Source organism: Bacillus rossius, chromosome 16 (genome assembly GCF_032445375.1).
Source record: "Bacillus rossius redtenbacheri isolate Brsri chromosome 16, Brsri_v3, whole genome shotgun sequence".
Taxonomy (NCBI): domain Eukaryota; kingdom Metazoa; phylum Arthropoda; class Insecta; order Phasmatodea; family Bacillidae; genus Bacillus; species Bacillus rossius.
The window spans coordinates 36231769-36244020 of NC_086343.1; the positions used below are offsets into that span (position 1 = coordinate 36231769).

The 12252-nt window shown below is 41.8% G+C and overlaps 1 protein-coding gene across 2 annotated transcripts in view; it reads right to left on the reverse strand.

The window, feature by feature from the left end:
* Nucleotides 1-460: 460 nt before the first annotated feature.
* Nucleotides 461-12252, reverse strand: part of LOC134540001 (spermatogenesis-associated protein 31H1-like) — a 58886-nt gene continuing 47094 nt past the window's right edge. Inside the window, exon 6 of one of the 2 annotated variants that reach the window (XM_063382415.1) lies at nt 461-1185. In XM_063382415.1, coding sequence (XP_063238485.1) covers nt 1035-1185 — 151 coding nt within the window. In that variant the 3' untranslated portion in view covers nt 461-1034. The remainder of the gene's footprint in view (nt 1186-12252) is intronic. The other variant, XM_063382416.1, reaches the window with a different exon arrangement.

The following is a 12252-nucleotide window of genomic DNA, read 5'->3' on the forward strand; positions in this document are numbered from 1 at the left end:
TTCGCCATCGTGCACACTAATCAACAGTTGTCTAATGGAATTCCAATTACATAACTTATTATATTAAATAGGGTTTTATCATTATAACTTGCAAAATATTTTTTTTGTTGCAGTTTCTAGATTGTTGTAAATTCACTCTGACGAGTATTTTTTCATTTTCAATTACCTATAGGCGTGCCTACAAGTACAAACTACTGAAACTAAGGGAACACTACTTATACTTTAAGTTTTTCTGTAGATGTTATTTAATCTTACAATCCAAGTGCGTTATTTAAAACTTTTGCTATTGAAAAAAAAATAACAGGTGTACCTCCATTCCGTTTATTTTACCGAAGCCTGTTGCAAAATTTGTTTTTTTATAGTTTTTTTTAGAAATATTAGACTAAAATTTCATCAAGTGAATTAAATTTTTACAAAATCAAAACTAAAAAAATATGTAAAAATAATACACCAATAGTTATGTATTTTTACGTTTTTTTTTATTACAATATACATATTTAAGTCACCAATGATATTTTATAGCATATTATATTCCATAAGCAATAAAAGCGTGACATTAAAATAGCAAAAAACATTAACCAATATTTCCATCCACCACTGTAAAAGGTAAAAATGTAAATGATTACGAAGCACACAAGAAACAACACATATTGCGTCGTCGAATCAGAGCACAGCGAAGCAGAGTTCTCAAGACAAGTCCACTATTTTCCTTGCATAGTTCAGTGACTTATGCGGGGCGGTTAAAACCAACGCCACATTGCGCTGTTTGTAGAAGGGGTTTTTACGTCATTTAATACATATGCGCTCAAAATGGTATATCTAAAATCCACCACAAGCACAGTTTTGTTCAGAAGGTGACTTTATATGGATTTTTCGTTAGAGCTTTTGACGATATGACCTCGCCGACTGTGAAAGTAAAAAATTTTCAAATTTGACAAGAAATTTATTAGACGGAGAAGGTTACACACTCAAATGCGACATGGGAAGAAGGGGGAACGGTTGGTGACGAAGACGTGTGACGTGTGCGCTAGGCGTCACCCCGGGGCGACGCAGGGCGCCTCGACGCTGTCGTAGTGGTAGCGGCTGGCGCGGAGGGCGTGGCCCTCGAGCAGTCGACGTCTGACGACCACCGCCCTCCCTGCGTCTCCGCAGCGGCTAGCGAACCGCAGCGCGCGTCCGACCCGCCTGTGCACAATCATTACACATTGTAGGGGCAGGCATTTTTCGTGAATAAATCTGAACGCCTATTAGACTGCAACAAGGTGTACCCGCAACAGCGGTTTCTTCCTTGCGATTGGCGGCCGTCTAGCGAGAGAAGTCGTTTCCTTTTTTGACTCAGCCACTCAGGACGCGTTTACTTCCTCACTGAATCACTGTGATTGGTGCTGTATCAATCAACATGTACCTGGGAGAAACTCACCCAATCACGAAACACAGACGGTGCTACAGTGTTTTAAATTATAACTACTCTCAGAATCTTTTCGCTAAATATGCATGGCCCCACACATTGATATGTACAGATAGGTTACATTTCCACACATTTCAGTTCTTTCCCTTTGTTTATTTGGTTAAAATTCAAACATTTGATTCCTTGAAATACGATTTAATTTAAATACTTTTATTTTATTACATTGGTAGAGACCTGTAAAATTCGCGGATTCATTTCGCGATAGGATCGAGTCCAAATACTTTTGACATTATTTTGCTTCACTGATTGGGCCACGGTTTATCTGAAGGACTCTGGGCCAATGAAAAATCTTTAACAGAATAATTAGCGAATCACGATCATTCCAGTCAACAGGTGTTACGAGTCGGTAACCAATCAGCAGATGTAATTTGCATGAGTGCATAGAGGATCATGGAGTCTATCCTTTAGGGATTTGAAATCGCGAATTTTACAGGTCTCTATACATTGGGTTTCTTTTTATGGTGTTTAATGTGTATTTTCACTTCATCGCATTTATTTCTATACATTACATCTATACATTAAATTATTTTATTTTAGCCATCCATTTTGTTTGATACATTAGTTTTCAAATCATATTGTTTCATTTGGTTGATATTTCGTAACCATTTGTTTCGTTTCAGCCTAAGGGCGCAAGCCTCACTTCTAGCACACACGTAACCAATGTGTACAGAATGTCCCATGAAGCAGGCTCCAGTCGAGAACAACTGGCAGGCAAGAAAATTACGGTTCTGATAAAAAAAATTAAACTAATTAAAATATGTGTCGTTTTTATATCCCCACCCTGCACCAAATTATTAGATAGTGTCAGTTAAAATATTTTTGTACCCAATCCCAAACCAAAATAATATTGATAAAAACTCCAAAGAATGTAAAAGTCCTTTATTTTTGTAAAGAAAATTTTATTTTCACAATTTATGTAGCACAAATGATTAATTATTCACAAAAACTTACTTGGCTACCAAGCAAGTTATTTGCTTTACTTAGCTATCTTTTTATAGAAATTCTATGTTAACAAAGTTCTATAAAAAAAGGAATAGGCAAATATATCCGATTATAAATATTTTGCGAACATAAGTCTTTCAAATAAATTTTTATCTTTAAAGTTTTTTTGTTTGATTTTATTATGAATTGTTATAAATAGTAGCTTTGGTTATAATTGCGTAGTTAAATGTTTTATTGAAATCATCTAAAAAATTTATGCAGGGTATGGATGAGAAAACCTTCTAAAAAGATGTCTACAACTTTAATATCTACGATACTTCATGGATTTCGTTTTTCTTGGTTTAGAACCGTAATTTACTGGCCTGTAAAATTTTCGGTTGACATTGAGTTATGGCAGATTCTGTAGACTTCCCATTAGTTCTTACAAACAATTCAAAGTTTCACCTGAGTGTGAGAAGAAACAAATAACAGTTGTGACATGTGCACACTCACAACTAATTACATTTGGACACTTAAACTTTTTTAATTATAGTACCATTAACGATAGTAGTATAGGAATGACGGACCTGGGACAGGGTCCAGGGTGAGGAGGAGGATTGTGCCGACCGTCATCTTGGATTCTGACGTCACGTCCATCTGTGACGTCACGGCGGCCATCTTGGATGAGTGTAACGGGACACCGCGTAACGGGACATAATGTAACGGGACAAGTAGATCACGGCGGCCATTTTGGATCCGCCATCTTGGATCCGCCATTTTGGATGACGTCATTGTGTTCTAGAAAATTCCGGCGATGTGTTTTCCGCCATATTGGATGATGACGTCACTGTTGCAATTTCCATTACCGTCACCATCTTTAACTTTTTTATTTATTATCCGATTTTAACGAAATTTTTTTTTAAAAATTATAAAAAAATTCAAATAATAAAATTTTAATAAAATATTTATAAAAAATATACATAAACGACACGGAGTTCGGAGTCCACGGTTCGAACCCAACGAGAGCAAAAAAAATTAAAAATGGCGACAGGCTCCTTCCTTAATGGTGTCTGCAGGCAGACTGACTCCCACCACTTTTCTTAAAGCATATATATCGTCACCTAGTATGACGTCATGTCCGCCATCTTGTCTTCGTTGCTGGAGACCACCATCTGGTTTTCGGCCGCTATAGTGCGCTGACACCATGTTAGTTTAGTTCTTATCCGCTAGAGTGCAGTAATCATTTATTACTGTGACACCCGCCATCTTGAAATTTGGACGCCATCTTGAAAATCCGTAATTATTTAGCTAGAAATTCGGGAAAAATTCCAAAATTCATTAAATAAATCACTTATTAATTTGCATATTGATTCGATGGTTCCCCGTCTTTGGTTCGATACCCGACCGATGCAATAATGTTTAATTTTATGTAAAAAAAATAATAATTTCCATAAACCATGTTCAAAATTCATTAAATAAATTTGTAATCCATATAATGATTGATTAGATCGACTAAGATCCTTGGTTCGATCCCTGGCCGATACAAAACAACTTTAATATTTTAAAAAAGTATCACTAAAGTGTAAGGTTTGAGAAAATAAAAACACCACAAGTTCTTTTAAAAAAACTTTTATTACATACATACTACACAACTACAAGTACAAAAAAAATACACAGACAAATTACTAAAGTCTTGTGGATTTCTCGATTTCCGCATCAGCCACCCACGAATTAAAGCGAGGTGGAAAGCCCCACCACTTGACGTAGGACCGTCCATTTCTTCGTTTTATAATCTTCTCCACCAAGTACGTATCGGGATACAACGTAGGCTGAATCTCTTCGGCATAGAAGCCTTCATGGATAGGTTTGTGGTCCAAATCTTCGAGGTAGTAGGTCCTAGGCTCTGATTCACGAACATGTGTCACACGGAAAAGTTCGGGACTCCAGTTTGCAGTGAAACCTTTCTCGAAGATATCTTTCTGCTTGGAGATTCGCACAATGTCACCGACGTTAGCTTTACGCTTTCGTGGATCTTTCTTCTTCGTGTTGGAAAACACTGTTTGAAGCAAGCGATTGTCCGTTACGTCCTTTGGCTTCATTTTCGTGGTAGAATGCACCGTGGAATTATAGTCGCTTATTAGTTTCGGCAAGATGTCAAGCCACTTGTAATTTCCGTTAGCCGTGAACTGCTGCCACATCTTGGAACGCAAAGTTCTGTTAAACCTTTCGACAACGGAGGCTTTGACATTACTAAATGTAGAGTAGTGTTTAATGTTCTTCATCAAAGCCTTGAAGGTTGCATTGTAGAATTCTTTCCCGAGGTCCGTTTGCAGGTGCGACGGTACACGTCCATCACGCAAAATATTGTTCATGGCCTTGGCTACGTCAGATGCAGTCTTTGATTTGACAGGTCTAGCCCAGCGAACTTGCTATAAACATCGATGACTGTCAACATGTACTTGAAACCTTTATTCAATCGGGAATACGGTATCATCTCAACAAGGTCCGCCTGGAATAAATCGTCAATTCCACGAACTATGACTTTGCGACGAAGGTATTTCCGTCTAGCAGGAGCATGAAGTTCGCGAGCGATTCCGGTTCGACTCATTGTATGTAGCCGGCTTCCCTCAGTTCTTCAAGTATGGAGACTAATTCGTTGATGTGCGAATAGTTTCCTACGCTAAGCGAAGCATGTAGAATTCTAAGGCGATCAACTAATTCATTAGGGTCGTCCCAATATACATAGTCAAATATCTGACCACTTTCTAGCTTTTTTAAACCTTCGCCATGTATTGTTAGTTCACTGAAGAGATTAGCGAGAATGTCGATTTTTTCATGATCTACGTCTTTATATACACCACTATCTGGATCGTTATCGCGAAAATGTGCATTGGTTAGCTCTAGCAGTTTTTTGTACTCTTGTAAGTCTTTGTGAGAATATCCTTTAGGCTCCCTGCGAAACAGCAATTCGTACAGACCCGGAGTCCCGCGCGTTTTGTACTCTGCTACGCGTACGATGTTTCCTGGTAGAAAGTCTATTTCTTTAGCACCGAGGAACCACTTATTATATTTTCTGTACACTCCGTAGGTCGTGTCATTATTCCGGCTCGTAAACGATATCAGGTATGGTTGGACCATTGCATTAACTTGATGTCCCTTTTTCGGTATTTTTTTCTTGTGCATGGACTCTGTACTTGTTAAGTCCTCTTCTTCTCGATCCGGTTCATACTTTCTCTTCTTTACAGTCGGCATTTCATCTTCAACTTCTGTCTTCACAATGATGACTGGTTCTTCCTTGTTTTTAAGTTCGTCGAGGCGACTAGTGATTGGTTTAAATATCTCCTCATTTTCCATCTCACGTGCAAGTCTGGTTCGTCTAGCAAGTAAATATTTTTCACGAACAGACTGTATAGCTTGATGAAGGTCACTGGCCAGGTCCGACATTGTACTGGCTGAAAACTTATTGCAAGACCTCCTTATATACTTTTTTATTCGATCGCAGAAACTTCGTTCTTGTGTTTGGCCAAATCTGAATTTGTTGACAAGTGAGATAGTGATGCTTTCAGACTACTTTGAAAAGTTCTCAGATTGTCACGTCTTTGTGCATTCGATACTTCTATCATGTCGCGAATGCGAGAATCCGAGGCTTTCACATGCTGGTCGATGGCAACGAGATACTCTAGTAATTCCTTTTTCACACTGTCTACTTTTTGAGCCAGTAGCGAAATGTATTTGCGGATAACGTCGTCATGAGACTTGAGAGCAGTACGTAAGTCTCGACTGCTACGACCGAATTTCGAAATGCTATGACTCATGTTTGGCGATAAACTGATCGAAACCTCGTCTGTACCTGCCCTTATATAGAGGCCAGTCCTTTACGATGACTAGAAATCCGTGATCGTCTTTCCAACACAAGGAACACATGTCTTTAAATTCCTGAAACGACATGTCGGTGTTTACGTGATCGTCATAAGCGTGGCGTAAATTAAGTTCGTCCATGCGAAACAAAACTATGACGTTTGCGTTGTCTCGTAGGAGATGTTTCGGAATACGACTGTACGTCTGACACAGGTATACGCAGTCTACCTTGGCGTGTCTACCCATGGAAAAGTACTCTTGTATTATGCCTTGTTTCTCGCACATCACATCGTCAAACACAAACACGGAATTGGCTTTTGTTTCGCTTGGAGGTACAACATCGGTATTATCGCTAAACGGAAAATACTCCAGACCATCCACCGAGCGTAGAACAGTTGCTAGGCGCTGGTACTTTGGCTGTTGCAACGACTTGGAATACAAGTAAACGTTCTCGAACCGAAGACCGTTTGGCTCCTCCAGTAAACTCAGTAAAACACACGTCTTGCCACAGTTTGACGGACCCGCCATTATGCATCGTACGGCGGAAGGCAACAGTAAGCCATGTCGTGATTCACGTGCACTAAATACATCGTCTTGCGTAATGCGCACGGGCAAACACACGTCTTGCTTGACGACCTGCATTGTACTAAAGTAATTGTATAAAAGAAGCGTATATATACTTTCTGGTCAGTTGTGCGTAATGTCTCGAAGAGGTAAGAACAAACAACACATCGGCGCGGGACTCGTTAACTCGCTGATAAACAATCTACCATTCGAGCTACACATTCCTGGCTACAGATTTTGCGGCCCCGGGACTAAACTAGCGAAAAGGTTAGCTCGCGGTGACGTGGGCATTAATTCACTCGACGAAAAGTGCAAGCAGCACGATATCGCATATTCATTAAGCAAGGATCTGGAATCTAGGCACCGTGCCGACGAGATATTGGCACAGGAAGCCGAAGATATAAGTAAATCGTCGAACGCGGGACTAGGAGAGAAAATCGCAGCGTGGGGCGTTTCCAAAATCATGAAGGCAAAGACGAAATTAGGACTGGGCGCTCGTCGAGCCGGCTCCATCAAGTCAAAGACTAACTCGCGCAAGACCAAACGCAAGACTGGTGCAGGCGTGCAAAAAGCCAAGCAAAAATTACAGACTCTCGACAAGAAGATTATAGGAGGATTTCTTCCTTTGTTTTTGCCTGCATTGGGCGCTCTCGGCGGCCTCATCGGTGCAACGAGCGGTATAGTGCGGGCAGTCAACACTTCGAAGAATGAGCGCAAGCAGTTAAAAGAAGCACAGCGACACAATGCCAACATGGAAGCCATTGCCATCGGTAAAAAAAACGGTGCAGGACTCTACTTGCAACCTCACAAGACAGGCCGAGGCATGAGGAAGAAACGTGTAAAGAGAAAATCCTAAGTTCATTGCCGAAACGTCCGCTCACCAACGTAGATTTAATAAAGTACACACGCAAACTGAAAATACCAAATTTCCGTGGCGTGTTTATGCGAGACACTTTGCCCAGCAAGCCAAAGACACGTGAGCGCGCCATAATTAATTTAGACACGTCGTTGGGTCGCGGCACGCACTGGGTGGCTTATGTAAAGTCTGGAAACATGGCCGAGTACTACGATAGTTTCGGTAATTTACGGCCTCCGTCAGAACTGCGACAGTACCTGGGCCAGTCCACTACATTGTTTTACAATTACGAAACGGAACAGAAGCCTAATCAAACAAACTGCGGACACTTGTGTCTTCGCTTTTTAACAAACAAAAATTAGCTGACAAATAAAAAAAATTGCTACTTAAAGGTTGTGCAGTGATGATAATTTATTAGTCATGTCGATAACACTTACCTTGACAGGTCACGCATCTGAGCTGCGGGCGGTTCATTTCCCGCCCCTGGATTTAGACGGAGAATGGTGTATCGGACTCGTAGACTTTCAAACGTATAATGCCATACCTAATATCGACGAGGAAAATTGCAAGATTTGCTTCCTGAAAAGCGATGGGACCGCTCATGAAATATGGTTACCTGTTGGCTCTTATGAAATTGACGACATTGCAAATTACATCAGGGATATGTTACCACAGGATGTAGACTTTCAACTGCGTGGAAATCCAAACACTCAAAAAAGCATTCTAACATGCAGTGAAAATGTCGACTTTACGAAACCTGGGACCATAGGTACGATGCTCGGATTCGAATCAAAGGTTTATGATACGGGAAGAACGTACGAATCTACGCGCGCAGTAAACATTTTGCCTGTGAATGTCATAAGAATAAACTGTAATTTGGCAAGTGGAACGTATCTCAACGGAAGACTAAGCAACATGCTGCACGAGTTTTCGCCGATGGTCCCGCCAGGATATAAACTGGTCGAAGTACCTCAAATTATCATTTACGTTCCAGTCGTCGTGAAGTGCGCACACGAAGTCGTCGTCAGAATCGTTGACCAGCGAGGACGATTGGTGAATTTTCAAGACGAAGAAATTACATTACGTCTGCACTTGAAGCGATGGGCATAAAGTTCGTAACACCGAACAGTTATAAAAGAAATCGTATTGCCGTGAATAAGAACAGTTCTCTACCAGACATCGGTGCATTAACACCTGACAACATAAAGTATCTTCTCAGTATTGGACAAGTGCCGAATAAATATGGAAGACGAAATCCTCAACGTGGAAGATCCGGTCATTTTTGAAGACAGCATTACGAAAATGGAATTGCACGAGTACCAGCCTTTCCTGCTCGGACCGTACGCACTACCATCGGAAGTACGCATTGCAGTACAACACCAAGATATTTGTACTTTACCTTCGCAGTCATTTCTACGTATAAGAGGCACGCTTACAAAAGCGGATGGTACGCACCCGACAACGACGACAATATCCTGCAATGGTATTCTTCACCTAATCGAGCGCATTACATATGTACTCAATGGCGTCGAGGTAGACCAGACGAGAGATGTAGGCATAACATCTGCTATGAAAAATTACCTTTCGCTCACTCCAAATGAACTGTCTGCTGCAAAGATGGCCGGTTGGGCTCTCGAGGATGAATATAAGCTTCCGGTTTATGCCGAAGGGAAGTTCGAAGTTTGTGTTCCTCTGTCCATGCTTCTCGGATTCGCTGAGGACTACAAGCATATAATCATTAATTCGAAACAAGAGCTCGTACTGCTTCTAGCCAACACGCACATTAATGCAATTGTCGCCGCTGCAGAAAACCCTCAAGATGTCTCGCTAACACTACAGTCTATCGAGTGGATGCTGCCCCACATCCAAGTTAGCACCGTTGAGCGAGTCAAGATGTTGAAGAACATAGAAAATGGCAAGAACTTCGATGTGCCATTCTGATCCTGGAGCCTGGAAACTTATCCTGGCTTGCCTCATAGTCAGCGTATCAATTGGATAGTAAAGTCCAGCTTCGCTACGGAAAAACCAAGATACATCATCGTCGGGCTTCAGACCGGAAGACAGCTCAATGCAAGAGTAAGTCGCTCCGTATTCGATAACTGTCATATACGTAATGTAAAAATATTTTTAAACAGCGAAAGTTATCTGTACGTTGACATGAACATGGACTTTGAAAGTGGAAGATTTCTTCTCGCATATCAAATGTATGCCAAGTTTCAGCAAGCTTACTACGGGCGGATACAGTCACCGATACTGAGTCCTTACAGTTTCAAGAACAAGGCACCGTTAATGGTGTTTGATGTTTCCAAACAGGATGATCGAATAAATTCAAACATCATCGACTGTAGGATCGAGATAACGACTAGCGGAAATATTCCGCCAAACACCTATGCTTTTTGTCTGATACTTCACGATCGGCTTGCATCGTACAATTGTCGAGACAAACTTGTGAAAATCCTGACATAAATACTGTTTCGTTTTCGATAATAATTTAGTTACGACCGAGCATTGCTAGCGACAACATGAACTGCAACCTGCAAGGTTTCCAGTGTCAAAATGGGTTCGTGCTCAAGGAAATTGCCGTCACTCACGACGGCTGGACTTGAACCCGCAGCTTCCGACCTCCGTATCCGTGGAAACTACTAGACGAAAAAAGTAAACGGTCGAACGAATGGCTATGTAAATATTATCACGGACTAGAGTGGGACGAAGGAAAAATTCCGTACCACCAAGTGAAAAACACACTTCAAGATTTACTACTGCTAAACGAAATAATCTACGTTGCCGGACCTGAACAGAAGAAATGGATGAGCAAGTTGTGTGACGACGGAGCAGCTGAAATCGTAGATATACAGACCGAATACGGCTGTCCTTCCCTGCGCAAGCTTAGTGCAATATACGACGTGCAGCCACGTCACAAGTTTGAACGTGTCTGTGCCTGCACAAACTCGCAGTTAATGCAGAAATGGTACACTCAATGTTAGTAGGAGCCTGCATATATATAAATGGCGTACCTACGTACGTGCCATCAGTTGATGTTCTACCCGCAAGAAGATGTTTACGTTTCATCCTGCTAACGTGTACGTGAGCGCAAGACCTAGCTTCAGCAGTGTCGAGTACAGCTACTGGGATTCCGGGTATCTACGTACATATACAGAAACCTGTGATGGAGGCGCTCAGCATTGGCGGTTTGCGCACTTTCCTGTGTCCTACGAACCGACCCAGCAGCTGGTAGATTGTTGCGAACCTGGAAACTGTGCCGTCTATCACATGAGACCACACACAATCCTTCCTGCCAGCATCGCTGAGGTAGTCGCCTCGTCTGCCCGTGCAACACCAAACATGGACGTGTTGCAACCTGTTGCGACCTGTGATGCTTCTACGCAGACGTCCAAACGGTGTGCGTCTCATCGTCGCAGTTCAGGCAGTGAATCTGTCCCAACTATCACTGAGCCTAAGCCCAGGCGTAGACGTGGTCACAGACGTCACCGACCATGTCTTGTCGGAGTGGTCGACGTTGCAGAAGATGAGCAGCTGGAAACCTGTGTTCCTGATCGCGTGACCGGCGAACCAGTTGGAACCGGAGTCAACGAACCAGTTGGAACCGGAGTCGACGAGTCAGTTCGTGCGGCATTAAAGACTTTGCTTGTGAAAATGCTTAATTCCTTAACCTAATATGTATTTGTGTACTTTTTATAAATAAATGTGTTAAACTTGAACTCGTGTGGTTTTTATTTCTACAATTTTTAGGTACCTAATAAAAAATTTTTAAATACAGACGATATTTTGACTCATGTAGTATACCAGTAGACCACGGGTATATAAGCGAGGTTCGGACGACTGGACCCGCAGTTCACCTCTGGCCGCGGTGCAGTACGGACGTGCTCTCTCCAGTAAGTTTCGTGAGATTTAGTTACTGTTCCAATGTCGTCCGGGATAGACTGTTTACCATCAGCAGCGGGGACCTCGATGGCAGCAACGATGATGGCGTCGGAGATCCCGATACCTGCTGCAGAGGAGACAACGATACGTGCTGTTCCACCATCAGCTGAAGTTTCACCATCTACATTCCAGACATCAATTAATGAAGAGCGTACAGCGCATCAATGAAAATATTGTGACGCATCTTTTACTAAACCTACGAATGCGCGCAGACATGAAAGAAGCAGCTGTCAGAATAATGCTCAAAGAATACAATTTCAGTGTATAAAATGTAATAAACTAATTTCACATCTCGATAGCTTACATCATCATTATAAAAAATGCTATCGAGAAAGTTAAGTGCGAGTATAATTCCACGGTGCATTCTACCACGAAAATGAAGCCAAAGGACGTAACGGACAATCGCTTGCTTCAAACAGTGCTTTCCAACACGAAGAAGAAAGATCCACGAAAGCGTTAAGCTAACGTCGGTGACATTGTGCGAATCTCCAAGCAGAAAGGTATCTTCGAGAAAGGTTTCACTGCAAACTGGAGTCCCGAACTTTTCTGTGTGACACATGTTCGTGAATCAGAGCCTAGGACCTACTACCTCGAAGATTTGGACCACAAACCTATCCATGGAGGCTTCTATGCCGAAGAGATT